The 19,945-nt window shown below is 49.9% G+C and overlaps 1 protein-coding gene across 1 annotated transcript in view; it reads right to left on the bottom strand.

Annotated features, from left to right (window-relative positions):
• LOC149430703 (small conductance calcium-activated potassium channel protein 3) overlaps window positions 1–19,945 on the bottom strand; it is a 110,974-nt gene that overhangs the window by 33,181 nt on the left and 57,848 nt on the right. Inside the window, exon 3 of the mRNA XM_089666076.1 lies at window positions 3,091–3,509. Within this exon, the coding sequence (XP_089522202.1) occupies window positions 3,091–3,509 (419 nt within the window). The remainder of the gene's footprint in view (window positions 1–3,090; window positions 3,510–19,945) is intronic.

Below are 19,945 nucleotides of genomic sequence, written 5' to 3'. Positions count from 1 at the left end.
CCTGTGTCCTCTCCCACATTCAAACCACACCCAAAAAAGCCTCTGAAAAGGTATCAGGGGCATCTCATGGGGCCCCCTACTGACCCTGGATCCAACCGTCGTATTATTTTTAGCAGGGCGTCTGTCCACCTCCTGTAGTAGTCATGGGTTGTATCCAGGGGCGGACTGACAACTCAAGGGGCCCCCGGGCAATAGGGGATCATGGGGCCCCTGCATCCTCACCCAAACTCAAACCACACCAAAAAAAGTCTATGAAAGGTACCAGGGGCATCTCATGGGGTCCCCTACTGACCCTGGGCCCTCGGCCGGTGCCCGAGTGCTTGAATGGTCAGTTCGCCCCTGTTTGTATCGCCGCGTCCATTTTACCACCAGTTAATGCGCAGCGGAGCGCTCCTTTAATGAAGGCACCTTGTGTGTAATTAGTCTAATGACTGAAGTGGATCTCTGTTAATTAAAGTGGGATTTACATGATTACCGACCATAATCCCCCTTTTTACATCGAACGTCAACACAGATGGGCTCGCTTACGAAAGCGGCAAATAACGGCTCCTGCGGCCAATCGGGGCTTCCCATCTGTTCCGTACGGAGAAATGACGAGGCGCGCCCGCCTGATCGCTCCGGATACACAGACAATTAAATCGGCCTATTTATAATCAGTCGACCTCCTCGTAGACTTGTGTGTAATGAATACCGGACTGATAGGAAAGCAGAGGACGCCATCAGTGAAATCCACATGAAAATAGATGAGGAGGCATAGCGGCTCAAGTTATGAGCAAATCGCAACCCTTCTTGTAAAAGAGTTTGGCTGGCCCCTCCCACATCTGACTCTAACTACTTCAAGGGAATCTCCGCATTGTGGGAGGGGCAGAGACAAACTACTGAGGGAAATCTCCCCATTGTGGGAGGGGCAGAGACACCAACTACTTCAAGGAAATCTCACCATTGTGGGAGGGGCAGAGACACAAACTACTGGGGGGAAATCTCTCCATTGTGGGAGGGGCAGAGACACAAACTACTGGGGGGAAATCTCACCATTGTGGGAGGGGCAGAGACACAAACTACTTCAAGGAAATCTCACCATTGTGGGAGGGGCAGAGACACAAACTACTGGGGGGAAATCTCACCATTGTGGGAGGGGCAGAGACACAAACTACTGGGGGGAAATCTCACCATTGTGGGAGGGGCAGAGACACAAACTACTTCAAGGAAATCTCACCATTGTGGGAGGGGCAGAGACACAAACTACTGGGGGGAAATCTCTCCACTGTGGGAGGGGCAGAGACACAAACTACTGGGGGGAAATCTCACCATTGTGGGAGGGGCAGAGACACAAACTACTGGGGGGAAATCTCACCATTGTGGGAGGGGCAGAGACACAAACTACTGGGGGAAACCTCCTTATTGTGGGAGGGGCAGAGACACAAACTATTTCAAGGAAATCTCACCATTGTGGGAGGGGCAGAGACAAACTACTGAGGGAAACCTCCCCATTGTGGGAGGGGCAGAGACATAAGTTACTGAGGGAAACCTCCCTATTGTAGGAGGGGCAGAGACACAAACTACTGAGGGAAACCTCCCTATTGTGGGAGGGGCAGAGACATAAGCTACTGGGGGAAATCTGTCCACTATGGGAGGGGCAGAGACACAAACTACTGGGGGAAACCTCCTTATTGTGGGAGGGGCAGAGACAAAAACTACTTCAAGGAAATCTCTCCATTGTGGGAGGGGAGAGAAACAAACTACTTCAAGGAAATCTCACCATTGTGGGAAGGGCAGAGACACAAACTACTTCAAGGAAATCTCACCATTGTGGGAGGGGCAGAGACACAAACTACTTCAAGGAAATCTCTCCATTGTGGGAGGGGCAGAGACACAAACTACTTCAAGGAAATCTCACCATTGTGGGAGGGGCAGAGACACAAACTACTTCAAGGAAATCTCTCCATTGTGGGAGGGGCAGAGACACAAACTACTTCAAGGAAATCTCACCATTGTGGGAGGGGCAGAGACACAAACTACTGAGGGAAACCTCCCCATTGAGGGAGGGGAAGAGACACAAACTACTTCAAGGAAATCTCACCATTGTGGGAGGGGCAGAGACACAAACTACTGGGGGAAACCTCCTTATTGTGGGAGGGGCAGAGACACAAACTATTTCAAGGAAATCTCACCATTGTGGGAGGGGCAGAGACAAACTACTGAGGGAAACCTCCCCATTGTGGGAGGGGCAGAGACATAAGCTACTGAGGGAAACCTCCCTATTGTAGGAGGGGCAGAGACACAAACTACTTCAAGGAAATCTCTCCATTGTGGGAGGGGCAGAGACAAACTACTTCAAGGAAATCTCACCATTGTGGGAGGGGCAGAGACACAAACTACTTCAAGGAAATCTCTCCATTGTGGGAGGGGCAGAGACACAAACTACTTCAAGGAAATCTCACCATTGTGGGAGGGGCAGAGACACAAACTACTGAAGGAAACCTCCCCATTGTGGGAGGGGCAGAGACACAAACTACTTCAAGGAAATCTCCCCATTGTGGGAGAGGCAGAGACACAAACCACTGGGGGAAATCTCCCCATTGTGGGAGGGGCAGAGACACCAACTACTGCAGGGAAATCTCAAAATTGTGGGAGGGGAGAGACATAAGCTACTGGGGGAAATCTGTCCATTGTGGGAGGGGCAGACAAACTACTGGGGGAATCTCCCCATTATGGGAGGGGCAGAGACACAAACTACTGGGGAAAATCTCCCCAGTGTGGTAGAGGCATTGACACAAACTACTTGGGGGGAAATCTCATTGAGGGAGGGGCAGATACAAACTACTGGAGGAAATCTCCCCATTGTGGGAGGGGCAGAGACACAAACTACTGAGGGAAACCTCCCCATTGTGTGAGGGGCAAAGACACAAACTACTGCAGGGAAATTTTCCCATTGTGGGAGGGGCAGAGACACAAACTACTTCAAGGAAATCTCCCCATTGTGGGAGGGGCAGAGACACAACCTACTGCAGGGAAGTCTCAGAGATATACTAGCAGGCAGTTGGGGCTTATTATCTACAAAAGGCCCCGGGATCTATCATCCCTCCTCACCTCTCACAGACACGTACGGTCCAGGCAGCGATAATCCACAGCGATATGCTGAAGACCAGCAGCACGGTTCCAGGGCAGATGGTCATTAAGGTCTTCATGACGAAGCGGGTGTTGAAGTTGATCTTGTTGAGGGCCCCGATGCTTCGGGAAGAGGCGTCCGTAAAGAGTTTACTGTGCAAGAGCATGACGCGGGCGATCAGGTAGAGCCTCAGAAACATGGGGATGGAGAGGATAATGTCCACGTCCGCCTCGGCCTGCGATGGGGTGTAGGAAAAGGCCAGGCGGGCGTTCCAGAAAAACTTGTACTCCCCGGGAATGGGGTGGATGGCACAGATGAGCAGCTCCAGGCTGATGTAGAATATCCGCTCGTAAGTCATCGCGATCCGCCAGTCGTCTGCGCCGTTGTCAATGACGAATAGCTGGAGAAGGAAAGAGACAAATGTAAGAAAATTAACATTTAAAGGACCACCACACCCAAAACTTCTGCGGCGTTTGGTAGAGAGTAAAACCCCCTTAACAATCCCTTAAAGCAGGCCTCCCCTTCAGTCTTGCACAGGTGTACCGGCTTCTCTCCTGAACTGGACGGCTTACTCTGATTTCACTGCACACTTCGCTGCTTCTCCTTTCACTGTCCAGTCACAGGTTGGGGGATAGTCCGGGATCACCTGGGCTCAGAGGAAGTGGGATGAATAATGCTGGCCATCAAACTGAGGACATGTAGTGTCAGAGAAATACTATAGTGGAAATCTAAAAAAAAAAGATGTTGACTTTAGATATACATTAGGTTTGATCCCATCCTCCCGGCACCTCTCCTGGACTGGACGGCTTACTCTGATTTCACTGCACACTGCACTGCTTCTCCTTTCACTGTCCAGTCACAGGTTGGGGGATAGTTCGGGATGTACATTAAGTTTGATCCCATCCTATCGGGTGTCCCGGCTCCTCCCCCTGGACTGAAACAGCTTCCTCTGATGTCACTGCACACTGCGCTGCTTCTCCTTTCACTGTCCAGTCACAGGTTGGGGGATAGTCCGAGATATACATTAAGTTTGATCCCATTCTCCGGGTGTCCCGGCACCTCTCCTGGACTGGACGGCTTACTCTGATTTCAATACACACTGCGCTGCTTCTCCTTTCACTGTCCAGTCATAGGTTGGGGGATAGTCCGGGATCACCTGGGCTCAGAGGAAGTGGGTTGAATAATGCTGGCCATCAGACTGAGGACATCTAGTGTCAGAGAAATACTATAGTGGAAATCTAAAGAAAAAAAGATGTTGACTTTAGATATACATTAGGATTGATCCCATCCTCCCGGGTGTCCCGGCTCCTCTCCTGGACTGAAACAGCTTCCTCTGATGTCACCGCACACTGTGAGCTTCTCACAATGTGCATTAGAAGTGGCAGCCAGTCAGATAGAGCTCCGCCTAGCTTGGCTGTCCCTGGCCCCGCCCCTTGCATCCATTGGATTTTAGTACTTGGAGGCTCAGCATCGCATGTGGGCGTTACCTATGCAAATGACCACTCCTCCACACCGAAACCCACCCATCAAGGCATTTTGATATTTGCATAACTCCTCCCACTGCCTGCATCAAAGCTGAGGGTTCTGTAGAGGAATATTGACAAAGGGCGCTCTGACCAGGGGCGGACTGACCATTCGAGCACTCGGGCACTGCCCGAGGGCCCGGGGTCAGTAGGGGGCCCCATGAAATGCCCCTGGTACCTTTTATAGGCTTTTTTGGGTGTGCTTTGAGTGTGGGCGAGGACACAGGGGCCCCATGATCCCCTATTGCTCGGGGGCCCCATGAGTTGTCAATCCGCCCCTGGCTCTGACATTCTCAGGATGCTATGTACTGCACCCTGCTGGCCCCTTCCACCAGCCACAGTTTGTGTGCATTGCATAGAGAATCACACAGACCCAGAGGAACTAGGGAAGGTAAAATATAAACTTTAATATAAGACAGATTATGTGAAAGGGAAACAGTAAGAACAGAACATTATCCTTGACAACGGACCCCAAACATGTGACCGGCTTGCAGCCTTCTAGGTAACAGCATTTCACGCGAGAGGCCTGGCGGGCGATGGGGCTGCAGACGGAAGGGTAAGCACGACTTCCAGGGATTTATTTTTAGGCCTTCTCAGCTTCTGTCGAGTGAGATCCACAACCTAATAATTAGCATGCGAACAAACGCCGATTTTCTTTTTTTTTTTACTATTTCCTCCCATCTGTGAGAACGCGTCTGCATTCCTTCAGTGATTCCCGTATTAAATCGATTTTTTTTTTCTAATCTCAGAATTTGCACTTCTTTCCCTTTTAATTGTGCCTTTTTACAGCTGCTTCATTAAACCCACCTGTTCTCTATGTAAATAGCGTCCCCCCCCCCATTTATTTAATGCAGATGAAGCGACAGATTCATCAGACGTGGCTGTTTATGGAGCTGATGATAATTATGCGCATTAATGTGCGAGCTTCGTCACCAGAACCTGCGATGAGGATGATGGAGTGACAGCGGGAGGTTGAGAAACTCTTGTCAAGGTTTTGTTTTTTGTTTTTTTACGAGAACCTGTAATTTCGATGTCGGGACGGGCCAAGGGGGGGTACGGGGGGTTTAGGCAGGAAGAATAGCAGGCGCAAAAGGACAGAAGTTCACCAAAATTGAAGCCAACCACAGAGCTGAAGAAGTAGAGTCTGGTGAGTCAATGTCAAAGTCATAGGCCAGTCAATGGATTTGGAAGAATGGAAGATGCTCAGTGGTACTGTAATGAAGTTGGCTAGCCAGACGAACTGGAAGGATGGAGGCCATTCGGGGGTGCTTATGCTTTTGAAGAAGTTCACAACTCGTGGAGGAAGAGGAGCCAGGTCACAATTTGGCCTTCATGCTTTGGGTGCTAAAGGACCTTGTTCTGGCACAGAAGCTATATTGTACCCCCAGTCAATGCTGTCACTGTGGTTGGAACTTCAGTTAGATATTGTGTTTTAAGTCACAAGAGGTCTATGGTATCCTTTGGAAAAGGTCTCGATTGCTGGAGGAAAGTCGGTTATATATTACAGGAAGGGAAGAGGATGGTCAGCAGTAATGGAAAGATGGAGGCCAGTAGGGGTAGCTGAAAGGACAGAGGTGAGTCAAAGGAGCCTGAAATACCAAGGCCATTCAGAGTTGCTGGATAGATGAAGGATGAACAAGAGTGCTAAAAGGATTAAGGCCAGTTAGCGAAGCTGTGAGGATGGGGGTTTGTGAGTTGTAGTGGAAGGTTGGAGGCCACTCAGGAGAGTTGGAAGGATAGGGGGCATTCATAGGAAGCAGAAGAATGGAGGATAATCCCAGGTACTGGAAGGATGGAGACAAGCCAGGGGTTTTGGAAGAATGGATGTTGGTGAGTGGATATAGAAAAATGGAAGCTGGGAGGATGGGGGTTGATGAGTTGTAGTGGAAGGTTGGAGGCCACTCAGAAAAGTTGAAAGGAAAGGGGGCATTCATAGGAAGCTGAAGGATGGAGGATAGTCTCAGGTTGCTGGAAGGATGGAGACCAGCCAGGGAAGTTGGAAGAATGGATGTTGGTTAATGGATGTAGAAAAATGGAAACCAACCAGAAAGTTGATAGAGTCTGCTGAACAGAGATGAAAGTGTGAAGACCAGTCAGAGGAGTTAGAAGGACAGAAGATGTTCAGTTGGGCTGGAAGGATGGAGGCTAGCCAGAAAAGCTGAAAGAATGAAGGTTAGTAAGGGGAGCTGGAAGGTTAGAGGCCAGTCAGAGTTATTGGAAGGCTGGAGGTTGGTTAGTAGATTTAGAGTGGATGTAGAAAAATTTAAGCCAACCACAGAGTTGAAGAAATAGAGTCTGGTGAGGAAAGTCAATGTCAAAGTCATAGGCCAGTCAATGGATTTGGAAGGATGGAAGATGCTCAGTGGCACTGGAATGAAGGTGGCTAGCCAGAGGAACTGGAAGGATGGAGAGCATTCGGAGGTGCTTGAAATATGGAGGCCATTCAGGGATGCTGGATAGATAGAGGATGAACAAGAGTACTAAAAGGATTAAGGCCAGTTAGCGAAGCTGTGAGGATGGGGGTTTGTGAGTTGTAGTGGAAGGTTGGAGGCCACTCAGGAGAGTTGGAAGGATAGGGGGCATTCATAGGAAGCAGAAGAATGGAGGATAATCCCAGGTACTGGAAGGATGGAGACAAGCCAGGGGTTTTGGAAGAATGGATGTTGGTGAGTGGATATAGAAAAATGGAAGCTGGGAGGATGGGGGTTGATGAGTTGTAGTGGAAGGTTGGAGGCCACTCAGAAAAGTTGAAAGGAAAGGGGGCATTCATAGGAAGCTGAAGGATGGAGGATAGTCTCAGGTTGCTGGAAGGATGGAGACCAGCCAGGGAAGTTGGAAGAATGGATGTTGGTTAATGGATGTAGAAAAATGGAAACCAACCAGAAAGTTGATAGAGTCTGCTGAACAGAGATGAAAGTGTGAAGACCAGTCAGAGGAGTTAGAAGGACAGAAGATGTTCAGTTGGGCTGGAAGGATGGAGGCTAGCCAGAAAAGCTGAAAGAATGAAGGTTAGTAAGGGGAGCTGGAAGGTTAGAGGCCAGTCAGAGTTATTGGAAGGCTGGAGGTTGGTTAGTAGATTTAGAGTGGATGTAGAAAAATTTAAGCCAACCACAGAGTTGAAGAAATAGAGTCTGGTGAGGAAAGTCAATGTCAAAGTCATAGGCCAGTCAATGGATTTGGAAGGATGGAAGATGCTCAGTGGCACTGGAATGAAGGTGGCTAGCCAGAGGAACTGGAAGGATGGAGAGCATTCGGAGGTGCTTGAAATATGGAGGCCATTCAGGGATGCTGGATAGATAGAGGATGAACAAGAGTACTAAAAGGATTAAGGCCAGTTAGCGAAGCTGTGAGGATGGGGGTTTGTGAGTTGTAGTGGAAGGTTGGAGGCCACTCAGGAGAGTTGGAAGGATAGGGGGCATTCATAGGAAGCAGAAGAATGGAGGATAATCCCAGGTACTGGAAGGATGGAGACAAGCCAGGGGTTTTGGTAGAATGGATGTTGGTGAGTGGATATAGAAAAATGGAAGCTGGGAGGATGGGGGTTGATGAGTTGTAGTGGAAGGTTGGAGGCCACTCAGAAAAGTTGAAAGGAAAGGGGGCATTCATAGGAAGCTGAAGGATGGAGGATAGTCTCAGGTTGCTGGAAGGATGGAGACCAGCCAGGGAAGTTGGAAGAATGGATGTTGGTTAATGGATGTAGAAAAATGGAAACCAACCAGAAAGTTGATAGAGTCTGCTGAATAGAGATGAAAGTGTGAAGGCCAGTCAGAGGAGTTAGAAGGACAGAAGATGTTCAGTTGGGCTGGAAGGATGGAGGCTAGCCAGAAAAGCTGAAAGAATGAAGGTTAGTAAGGGGAGTTGGAAGGATAGAGGCCAGTCAGAGGAATTGGAAGGATGGAGGTTGGTTAGTAGGCATAGAAAAATAGAAGCCAGCCATGGAGCTGAAGAGATAGAGTCTGGTGAGTAGAGTCAATGTCAGAGTCAGAGACCAGTCAGTGAAGCTGGAATGGTGATGGCTAGCCAGAGGAACTGGAGGGATGGAGGCTAGTCAGAGGAGTTGGAAGGATAGAGGGCATTTATATGAGCAACATGGAGAATAGTCTCGGGTACTGGAAGGATGGAGACCAGTCAGGGAAGTTGAAGGGAAGGATATTGCCGAACGGATGTAGAAAAATGAAAGCCAACCAGGGAACTGAAGAAATAGTCTGGTGAGCAGAGAGTCAGTGTCAGAGGTCAATCAATGGAGTTGGAAGGATGGAAGATGCTCATTGGTACAGGATGATGATGATGGAGCCTAGCCAGAGGAACTGAAAGAATGGAGGTTAGTAAGGGGAGTTGGAATGATGGATGTTGGTTCTAAAAAAAATGGAGACTCATCGGGAAGCTGAAAATACAGAGGCTGGAGAATGGAGCTGAGGAACAAAGGACAGTCAGTAGAGTTGCAAGAATGGAAGATGATAAATGGTGCTAGAAGGATGGAGGCCACCCAAAGGTACTGAAAGAATGGAGAGTATTAAGAGGAGGTGAAAGGATGGGGGCTCTTGGTTGGTTCTAGAAAGATAGAGGCCAATTAGGAAGCTGAAGGGATAGACTCTGGTCAGTGGAGCCAAAACAGAAGAGATGGTTGTTGGTTGGTTCTAGAAAAATACAGGCCAATCAGGAAGCTGAAGGGATAGAGTCTGGGGAGTGAAGCTGAAACAGTAGAGACCAGTCAGCAGAGTTAGAAAGATGGAGGTTGTTGAGTGGTGAATTGGTGTAAATTTAACTCTAACAGGACCAGACCTCTGCTGATCCCACACCATGAATCCTACTAAGACCCTGGCTGATGGCCGTTACTTGGCACTTCTTTATGAAGCCTTGTATAAAGCGTCAGCTCTGCAGCCAGCCAGGGGTGTAATAGCTCAAATGTGACAACCCTTTATCTGATTGGAACGGAGCTCACACGGCCTAATGCAGCACTTATACTGCAGTCCTGGCACCAACTCGACACTTGGCTAATTCTCTGCTCTTCACATATCTCATATTGGATCATCCTGAGCTTTCTGCTGAAACTCTCAGACAACGTCTTCCTCCCCGTATCTGACCCCATCAGTCATAGAAAACTAAACGCAAACGTTCTTCTTGACACCAGGATGAGGATTGTACGAAATGTACGGGTAAAAATTACATTTAGCGCGGAAGTATTACAGTTTGGATGCCGGATCTGAAGACAGAGACGCTACTGTGACATGTCCCCCATTGGATAAAACGAAGGTACGGTCTTCTTCAACGACAAAAACATTCAGATTTCTGTTCCTTGCAGCCATGGCAACTGTACTCTGTAGACAGAAAATTCTTGAATACTCATGTCGTTGGGATTTATGACCACCCACTAATACTTACCTACGTCATGCTCCAGTGTCGTGCCATTCATCTCTCGGAGCCATTGGAAATGCCTGACACTTTTAGGTACAGGAAAGCATGTGACCTTCTCCTCTTCTCCCCAGAATGCAGCACTTTTAGTGTCCAGATGCCAGGCCTTAACACTGGGGGAGAAAGTCATTAAAAGCGTTTAGGCCCTGGCATGCAGCTTATATAGAAATTATACTCAGTGCCTCTGCATATGAACAAGGCAGTGGGGTAACGAGAGGCAGGTGAGTATCTTTAGATGGGTTGATGTCAAGAAAACCTGTCACTTTGCCCATTTACGGCCAACTTCCCGAGCCAGCAGAGTGTGGACTTGGAAAAATGGTCCTTAATTATGGAAGTGTTTCAGGAACTCTTTCACAGGTAGGAGATGCCAGATGTGGATCACCTGGCCTTCAGGTGGACGTTTGTCTCCAGATTCAGGCATCCTCTAGCAGAAGCAGTGGATGCTCTGATGGCTCCATCAGGTTAGTACCCTCTGACCTATGTTCATCCTCCTTTGAAACATCCAAGGCATCTATCCTGGACTAGAGGCAGCCATTTGCCCAAATCCTGGAAGTGGTGTCAGTAACGGGACAGTGCTCCTGCATATGTGCAAGGCAGTGGGTGAATGAAAGGCAGGTAAGTATCTTTGGACGGAGGTAAGGTTGATGTTAAGAGAACTTGTCACTTTTCCCATTCACGGCCAACTTCCTCAGCATGACTGGACCTGGAGGAATGGTCCCTAAACATAGAGGTGTTTCTGGACCTCCTTCACAGTTAGAAGATGCCAGATGTGGACCTCTTGGCCTCCAGATTCAACAGCAATCTGAACAAATTTGTCTTTAGATAGTCATGAAGAAGTAGTGGATGCTCTGGTGGCTCCATCAAGCCAGTACTTCCTGATTTATGCCCATCCTTCCCTGAAACAGCCATTGCTTCTATCCAGCAAGCACTAGAGGTGGCCATTGCCCAAATTCTGGAAGTGGAATCAGTAACTGGACAGTGTTTCTGCATATGAACAGAGGCAGATACACATCTTTGGATGGAAACAAGGCTGATAAGAGCCCTTTGCCCATTCAGGGCCAACTTCCTCACCCAGCAGCGTCTGGCCTTGGAGAAATAGTCCCAAAACATTTAGGTAACTCTTCCATGGGTAGGAGATGCCGAATTTGAACCTCCTGGCCTTCAGGTTTAACTAAAAACTGGACAAGTTTGTCTCCACATTCCATCCTCTAGCAGAAACAGTGGATGCACCGGTGGCTCCATCAGGCCAGTACCTTCTAATATATGCCCATCCTCCCCTAAAACAGCTACGGCTCCTGTCCAGCAGTAGAGGAAACCATTGCCCAAATTCTGTAAGCGTCAGTAACTGGACAGTACATATGCATATGAAAAAGGCAATGGGTGAATGAAATGCAGGAACTGTAACTATCTTTGGATGGAGGTAAGGTTGATGGTTGATGTTCCTAAGCTGACAGCCTCTGGACCTGGAGGAATGGTCCCTAAACACGGGACTTCCTTCACAAGTAGGAGTTGCCAGATGTGGACCTCCTGGCCTCCTAGTTCAACAGCAAACTGGACAGGTTTGTCTCCAGATACAGGGACAGTCAAGCAGAAGCAGTGGATGCTCTGGTGGCTCCATCAGGCCAGTACCCTCTGGTTTATGCCCTTCCTCCCATGAAACAGCTGAGGCTCCTATCCAAGACAAGAGATGGCCATTGCCCAAGTCCTGGAAGTGGCGTCAGTAACAGGGCAGACCCCCTACTATGCGCGACGATACAGTGCCGTGACATACCCCCATTCCCAGGAGTCAGTCAGTGACAGGCGTCGATGCTGTCTGGGAGGTCCGGCCATGCTATGCAACTGTCTGGGAAGTGGCATCAGTAACGGGGCAGATCCCCTACCATGCGCCCTAAACACGGGACTTCCTCCACAAGTAGGAGATGCCAGATGTGGATCTCCTGCCTCCTAGTTCAACAGCAAACTGGACAGGTTTGTCTCTAGATACAGGGACAGTCAAGCAGAAGCAGTGGATGCTCTGGTGGCTCCATCAGGCCAGTACCCTCCAATGTATGCCCTTCTTCCCATGAAACAGCTCAGGCTCCTATCCAAGACAAGAGATGGCCATTGCCCAAGTCCTGGAAGTGGTGCCAGTAACGGGGCAGACCACCTACCATGCGCCCTAAACACGGGACTTCCTCCACAAGTAGAAGATGCCAGATGTGGACCTCCTGCCTCCTAGTTCAACAGCAAACTGGACAGGTTTGTCTCTAGATACAGGGACAGTCAAGCAGAAGCAGTGGATGCTCTGGTGGCTCCATCAGGCCAGTACCCTCCAATTTATGCCCTTCTTCCCATGAAACAGCTCAGGCTCCTATCCAAGACAAGAGATGGCCATTGCCCAAGTCCTGGAAGTGGTGCCAGTAACGGGGCAGACCACCTACCATGCGCCCTAAACACGGGACTTCCTCCACAAGTAGAAGATGCCAGATGTGGACCTCCTGCCTCCTAGTTCAACAGCAAACTGGACAGGTTTGTCTCTAGATACAGGGACAGTCAAGCAGAAGCAGTGGATGCTCTGGTGGCTCCATCAGGCCAGTACCCTCCGATTTATGCCTTTCCTCCCATGAAACAGCTGAGGCTCCTATCCAAGACAAGAGATGGCCATTGCCCAAGTCCTGGAAGTGGTGCCAGTAACAGGGCAGACCACCTACCATGCGCCCTAAACACGGGACTTCCTCCACAAGTAGAAGATCCCAGATGTGGACCTCCTGCCTCCTAGTTCAACAGCAAACTGGACAGGTTTGTCTCTAGATACAGGGACAGTCAAGCAGAAGCAGTGGATGCTCTGGTGGCTCCATCAGGCCAGTACCCTCCGATTTATGCCTTTCCTCCCATGAAACAGCTGAGGCTCCTATCCAAGACTAGAGATGGCCATTGCCCAAGTCCTGGAAGTGGCGTCAGTAACGGGACAGACCCCCTACCATGCGCGACGATACAGTGCCCCCATTCCCAGGAGTCGGTCAGCGGCAGGCGTCGATGCTGTCTGGGAGATTCGGCCGTGGTATGCAACAGCTATCCTGACAGGTCCCCATTCCGAAAGGAAATATTCGTTTGAGAGGCATTCCCAATAGAGAGAGAGAGAAAGTTCATGTAACGCGGTCTGACCAGATGGAGTTACCATGGGAACTGCCTCAAAGACCAGCACTCATCTAATTAAGATCCCCCAGAGGAATAAGGACACAGCCTCCGTTCATGAACCTTTCTGCCAGGCGGCACAGACCACAGGGCTACTGATGGCGAAGGACGCTCAAGCATCGAACCCTTTCATTTTCCTTCAAAGAAGATTTTGCATGAAAAGAATAAAAAAAACCCCAAAAAAACAGTATACTCTGCGTCTGGTTATAAAGTAACATTTTTCTTGTGATAAGTCCTGATATGATGATTCTGACCCCATTCCACGAGGTCCAAACTCAACTCGGCATCAACAGTGCCGAACGGATAGGACAAGGCCACACTTCCTGGTCTGCTGGTCACATGATGTCATCATTTCTTCTCATCTGAAGTCTCACTTGAGTGGAAAAAGGTGAAAACGGGACGTGAAGTCTCTATGCTGCCTGGACCCAATTAAAGAAGACAATTCCAGAATGTACTTTTTACAGGGGATGCAGACACATGTGGACCAGACAGGGGCACCGGCAATGTGATATGTGAAGTGGACCCGTCATCAGATAGATTTTTCCATTTTGCACCTGCAGCGGACTGATGACATCATCTCAGCCTAGGCAAGGGGTAGGCAACCTGAAAGCTGCAGGACTACAAGTTCCATCATGTCTCTGCAAGTCATAGCTGTAACTGTCAGTTTTGTCATCTTTGCAATGCCTCATGGGAAATGTAGTTCCACAACAGCCAGAGAGCCACAGGTTGCCTACCCCTGGCCTAGGCAGACTCACTGGCTGGAGATCAAGGATGGTTTTTTTAATGATAAAGCTATTGGCTTTTTCTGCGATCGATCATGTTTACTCTTTGTCATGTGTGGGGCGTGGCATCAGTCACTATACTGCTGTTCCTCAGCATCATATGAAAGGATGCATCTCTGGCATCCCTTTCGAGCTGCATGCTCCTTCCTGCTGGCCACTGCGTGCTTCAAACTTTAGCTGATCACTCTTTTGGGGTGTAATCAAGCAACTGATCAGCAGATTGCATGACTAAAATCAGCAGCTGCCAGCAGGAGGAAGCATGCATGTCTAAAGGGATGCCAGGCATGTGTTCTTTTACATAATGCTCAAGGCAGGTTGCTGTGACTTTTACAAGAGCCTCCACCAGGGGTGGACTGACAACTCATGGGGTCCCCGGGCAATAGGGGATCATGGGGCCCCTGTGTCCTCACCCACACTCAAACCACACCAAAAAAAGCCTATGAAAGGTACTAGGGGCATCTCATGGGGCCCCCTACTGACCCTGGGCCCTCGGGCAGTGCCTGAGTGCACGAATGGTCAGTCCGCCCCTGGCCTCCACTCAACCCCCCCTCCAAAAATTGGGCTGTTACTATGGAGCGAAGACAGGATTCTGTTGCTATAAATGTTAAAAATCACATAGCAAGCTCTATGCAAAACTCTGACTTTCTAGAGTCTGCTACTGCTGCATAAACCTGTATAGCCGGGGAGATCAGATTGTACAGACTGCCACAGAGGAAGGACATACACCCCTGCCACTCTTCAAGGATAGTCAGTGCTGTCCTGCTGAGTCAGTTATACACAGGCTGCCAAAAAGCATGCAGGTATTGGTGAGCTTACTTGATGATACCTTGAGGGTACGGCTCTTACATCCCCCCTCATTGGCCCACCTCTACTCAGGCTATTCCCCCTTCGGGCTATCAGACTCCGCCTCCAGCGGCTCGGTGTCCGCCACCCCTCTCTGCCAATATCTCCATCTCTGGCTTCCGACTACTAAATGAATAAAATCCTAACAGCAACATACAAATTCATCTACAACTCCACCCTGAGCGACTTCACCAACCTCATCTCTACACATCACTCAATCCAACCTCTCTGCTCCTCCAAGACCTCCTACTCTTTAGTTCCCTCATTACCTCCCATGCTTGCCTCCAAGACTTCTCCAGAACCTCTCTCATCCCCTGGAATTCCTTGCCCCAATCTGTCCGGCTATCTCCGATCCTTGAAACCTCATCTCCACATGTCACTCTCTGCTCCTCCAAGACCTCCTTCTCTCTAGTTCCCTCATTACCTTCTCCCATGCTTGCCTCCCAGAGAATAAGAGAGGCTCTGGAGAAGTCTTGGAGGCAAACATGGGAGGTGGTGATGAGGGAACTAGAGAGTAGGAGGTCTTGGAGGAGCAGAGAGTGATGTGTGGAGATGAGGTTTCAGGGATCGGAGATAGCCGGACAGATTGGGGCAAGGAATTCCAGAGGATGAGAGAGGCTCTGGAGAAGTCTTGAACTCCTTGCCCCAATCTGTCCCCCTATCTCCGATCCCTGAAACCTCATCTCCACATATCACTCTCTGCTCCTCCAAGACCTACTCTCTAGTTCCCTCATCACCTCCTCCCATGCTTGCCTCCAAGACTTCTCCAGAGTGTCTCTCATCCTCTGGAACTCCTTGCCCCAATCTGTCCAGCTATCTCCGATCCCTGAAACCTCATCTCCACATATCACTCTCTGCTCCTCCAAAACCTTCTATTCTCTAGTTCCCTCATTACCTGCTCCCATGCTTGCTTCCAAGACTTCTTCAGAGCCTCTCTCATCCTCTGGAACTCCTCACCTCAATCTGTCTGGCTATCTCCGATCCCTGAAACCTCATGTCAACATATCACTCTTCTCCTCCAAGACCTCCTAATCTCTAGTTCCCTCATTACCTCCTCCCATGCTTGCCTCCAAGACTTCTCCAGAGCCTCTCTGATCCTCTGGAACTCCTTGCCCCAATCTGTCCAGCTATCTCCGATCCCTGAAACCTTGTCTCTCCAGGGAAGTCTATCCCTCCTCATTGGCCCACCTCTACTCAGGCTATTCCCCCTTTCGGGCTATCAGACTCCTCCACTAGCGGCTCGGTTTCCGCCACCCCTCTCTGCCAATTTCTCCATCTCTGGTTTCTGATTACTAAATACTAACCGCCACATACAAATTCATCTACAACTCCACCCTGAGCGACTTCACCAACCTCATCTCCACACATCACTCCATCCAACCTCTCTGCTCCTCCAAGACCTTCTACTCTCTAGTTCCCTCATTACCTCCTCCCATGCTTGCCTCCAAGACTTCTCCAGAGCCTCTCTCATTCTCTGGAATTCCTTGCCCCAATCTGTCCAGCTATCTCTGATCCCTGAAACCTCATCTCCACACATCACTCTCTGGTCCTCCAAGACCTTCTACTCTCTAGTTCCCTCATTACCTCCTCCCATGCTTGCTTCCAAGACTTTTCCAGAGCCTCTCTCATCCTCTGGAACTCCTCACCTCAATCTGTCCGGCAATCTCCGGTCCCTGAAACCTCATCTCCACATATCACTCTCTGCTCCTCCAAGACTTCCTACTCTCTAGTTCCCTCATTACCTCCTCCCATGCTTGCCTCCAAGACTTCTCTAGAGCCTTTCCCCACCTTCTGGAACCCCTCTCCCCAATCTGTCCTGCTATCTCCGACCCCTGAAACCTCATCTCCACATATCACTCTCTGCTCCTCCAAGACCTCCTACTCTTTATCACTCTCTGGTCCTCCAAGACCTCCTACTCTCTAGTTCCCTCATTACCTCCTCCCATGCTTGCTTCCAAGACTTCTCCAGAGCCTCTCTCATCCTCTGGAACTCCTCACCTCAATCTGTCCGGCTATCTCCGATCCCTGAAACCTCATCTCTGCAGAGAAGTCTCTTGTAAAACAGTAATAAATAAGGTCGGTATTGTAAGAATCTCTCCATTCTATAGGCTGCCGAGGAAGTCAGAGAAGAACCGGTGATATGGGATTGTGCCAAGTTTGGTTCGTTAACATTCCGGCTGCTGCGTTGTGCGCTGAGTGTAGGCGGCATGAAATCCTCTCTGGGAGGACCAAGTAGAGTGCACCATGGTAGGCCGGCGGTGAGACCAAAGGAGCCCTAATTGGGGTGGCCAGTTATTCTGATACAGCTTTTAAAGGGTCGGTCCTCCCAGAAGTAATATTTCATGACTTGGTAGATGCTGAAGAGTTAAACCCCCTAAAAGTGTCTTCTACTGAGAAGGGACTCTCTTGGTGAGGCGTCTGAATGAGATTTGCATCATTTCTGCATTTAGTTCCCAGGTCTGCATACCTGCTGTGTCCATTATGAGGGGTTACCACCATCCCTGTGCTGAGTTCCTGGGTCTGTACCTCTGCTGTGCTCATTATGAAGAGTTCCCACCATCCCTGTGCTGAGTTCCTGGGTCTATACACCCGCTGTGCTCAATATGAGGGGTTCCCCCCATCCCTGTGCTGAGTTCCTGGGTCTATACACCCGCTGTGCTCAATATGAGGGGTTCCCCCCATCCCTGTGCTGAGTTCCCGGGTCTGTACCTCTGCTGTGCTCATTATGAAGAGTTCCCACCATCCCTGTGCTGAGTTCCTGGGTCTGTACACCCGCTGTGCTCAATATGAGGGGTTCCCCCCATCCCTGTGCTGAGTTCCTGGGTCTATACACCCGCTGTGCTCAATATGAGGGGTTCCCCCCATCCCTGTGCTGAGTTCCCGGGTCTGTACCTCTGCTGTGCTCATTATGAAGAGTTCCCACCATCCCTGTGCTGAGTTCCCGGGTCTGTACACCCGCTGTGCCCATTATGAGGGGTTCCCACCATCCCTGTGCTGAGTTCCCAGGTCTGTACACCCACTGTGTCCATAATGAGGGGTTCCCACCATCCCTGTGCTGAGTTCCCGGGTCTGTACCCCCGCTGTGCCCATTATGAGGGGTTCCCATCATCCCTGTGCTGAGTTCCCGGGTCTGTACCCCCGCTGTGTCCATTATGAGGGGTTCCCCCTATCCCTGTGCTGAGTTCCCGGGTCTGTATATGGGCTGTGCCCATTATGCGGGGTTCCCCCCATCCCTGTGCTGAGTTCCTGGGTCTATACACCCGCTGTGCTCAATATGAGGGGTTCCCCCCATCCCTGTGCTGAGTTCCCGGGTCTGTACACCCGCTGTGCCCATTATGAGGGGTTCCCACCATCCCTGTGCTGAGTTCCCGGGTCTGTACACCCGCTGTGCCCATTATGAGGGGTTCCCACCATCCCTGTGCTGAGTTCCCGGGTCTGTACACCCGCTGTGCCCATTATGAGGGGTTCCCACCGTCCCTGTGCTGAGTTCCCGGGTCTGTACGCCCGCTGTGCCCATTATGAGGGGTTCCCACCATCCCTGTGCTACGTTCTTAGGTCTACACGCCCGCTGTGCCCATTATCAGAGGTTCCCACCCCATAGCATAGTCCTGAGACCTGTTTTTCATTAACACTTGCAGGTCTTGTCCCTCCCCCAGTCTGTGATTGGACAGCAGAAGAAGCAGCATCATAGCGATGAGCTCACCTGGCACTCTGCTCTCTCCTCCTCTCAGCATCATTTGTCAACACATGAACCAACCGACTCCTTGTGCTGCTTCACCCTCCCCTAGTCTGAGCTCTACTTCACAGGGGATTCCCCGATATCAGGTAAGATTCACAGAGCCTGCATTTATAAAATGATTGGAGTTCGGCTTTAAGGGTAAATGGGGTTCTCGCATCTCCCGGCAGATTGCTTGCCTCAAAAAAAAAAAAAAAAAAACAACAAAATGAGATTTGGTGTCTGCGTTCAGCTGGAAGGCACTGCAGGCGAAGTTGCTTTCCTGAGCAGCGAACAATCCATTTAAGAAATGACTCGCTTCCAGACTCACATCCCCCCGAAATGATTTACGGCTCCTTTCCGCTCGCTAAGTCAGCATTTACAGCGGCAAAAACACATCAAATAAAACGTATCAGAATGATCTAAAAGCAAATAAAATGATCCATCTCTTTTATTATCACTGATAGATCGAATAAACGGGAGCAGAGCGAACGCGGCGGAAAAAAAAAAAAAAAAAAAGAAGCCCCTGGAAGGGAGGCCATGCCGTCCTCGCTGCCGCCCAGCCCTCAAAATTCGACAATTTTCTGGAAGGAGGGGGAAGGTGAGCGGGGTGGGCGAGCCGGATGGATGTTGGCTGGAGGACGACTTTTGCTTCTGAGTGATATTTGCTTTAGAAGATACAAATTACACGTCGCGAAGGTTGCAAAGTAAAATCGGAAAATATCTTCTCGCAAATTCCGCCAGTTGTGCTCCAGAGGAGGCCAATCAAAACCTGGCGGGATATCGCTGCGACCAAAAATCTAGGCATCGCGATACTCCTGTACGTCAATGAGCGCCAGCTTACTTGCTGTGGCCCTCGACATCCCCAGGGGGCCACATACAATTTTTTGATTATGTAATGGTACAGAAAAAAAGAGACTGTGAACATATCACAAGAGAAGGTTCGAGACTGGGGACATGCTACAGGTGTGTCTGGAGACTGGGGACATGCTACAGGTGTGTCTAGAGACTGGGGACATGCTACAGGTGTGTCTGGAGACTGGGGACATGCTACAGGTGTGTCTGGAGACTGGGGACATGCTACAGGTGTGTCTGGAGACTGGGGACATGCTACAGGTGTGTCTAGAGACTGGGGACATGCTACAGGTGTGTCTGGAGACTAGGGACATGCTACAGGTGTGTCTAGAGACTGGGGACATGCTACAGGTGTGTCTGGAGACTGGGGATATGCTACAGGTGTGTCTGGAGACTGGGGACATGCTACAGGTGTGTCTGGAGACTGGGGACATGCTACAGGTGTGTCTGGAGACTGGGGATATGCTACAGGTGTGTGTGGAGACTGGGGACATGTTACAGGTGTGTCTGGAGACTGGGGACATGCTACAGG

Source organism: Staurois parvus, unplaced genomic scaffold (assembly GCF_062004578.1).
Source record: "Staurois parvus isolate SC_StPar_1 unplaced genomic scaffold, SC_StPar_1.0 ptg002513l, whole genome shotgun sequence".
Classification (NCBI taxonomy): Eukaryota; Metazoa; Chordata; class Amphibia; order Anura; family Ranidae; genus Staurois; species Staurois parvus.
The sequence above is the reverse complement of the archived record's forward strand: the minus strand, read 5'-3'. Positions and strand labels throughout refer to the sequence as shown.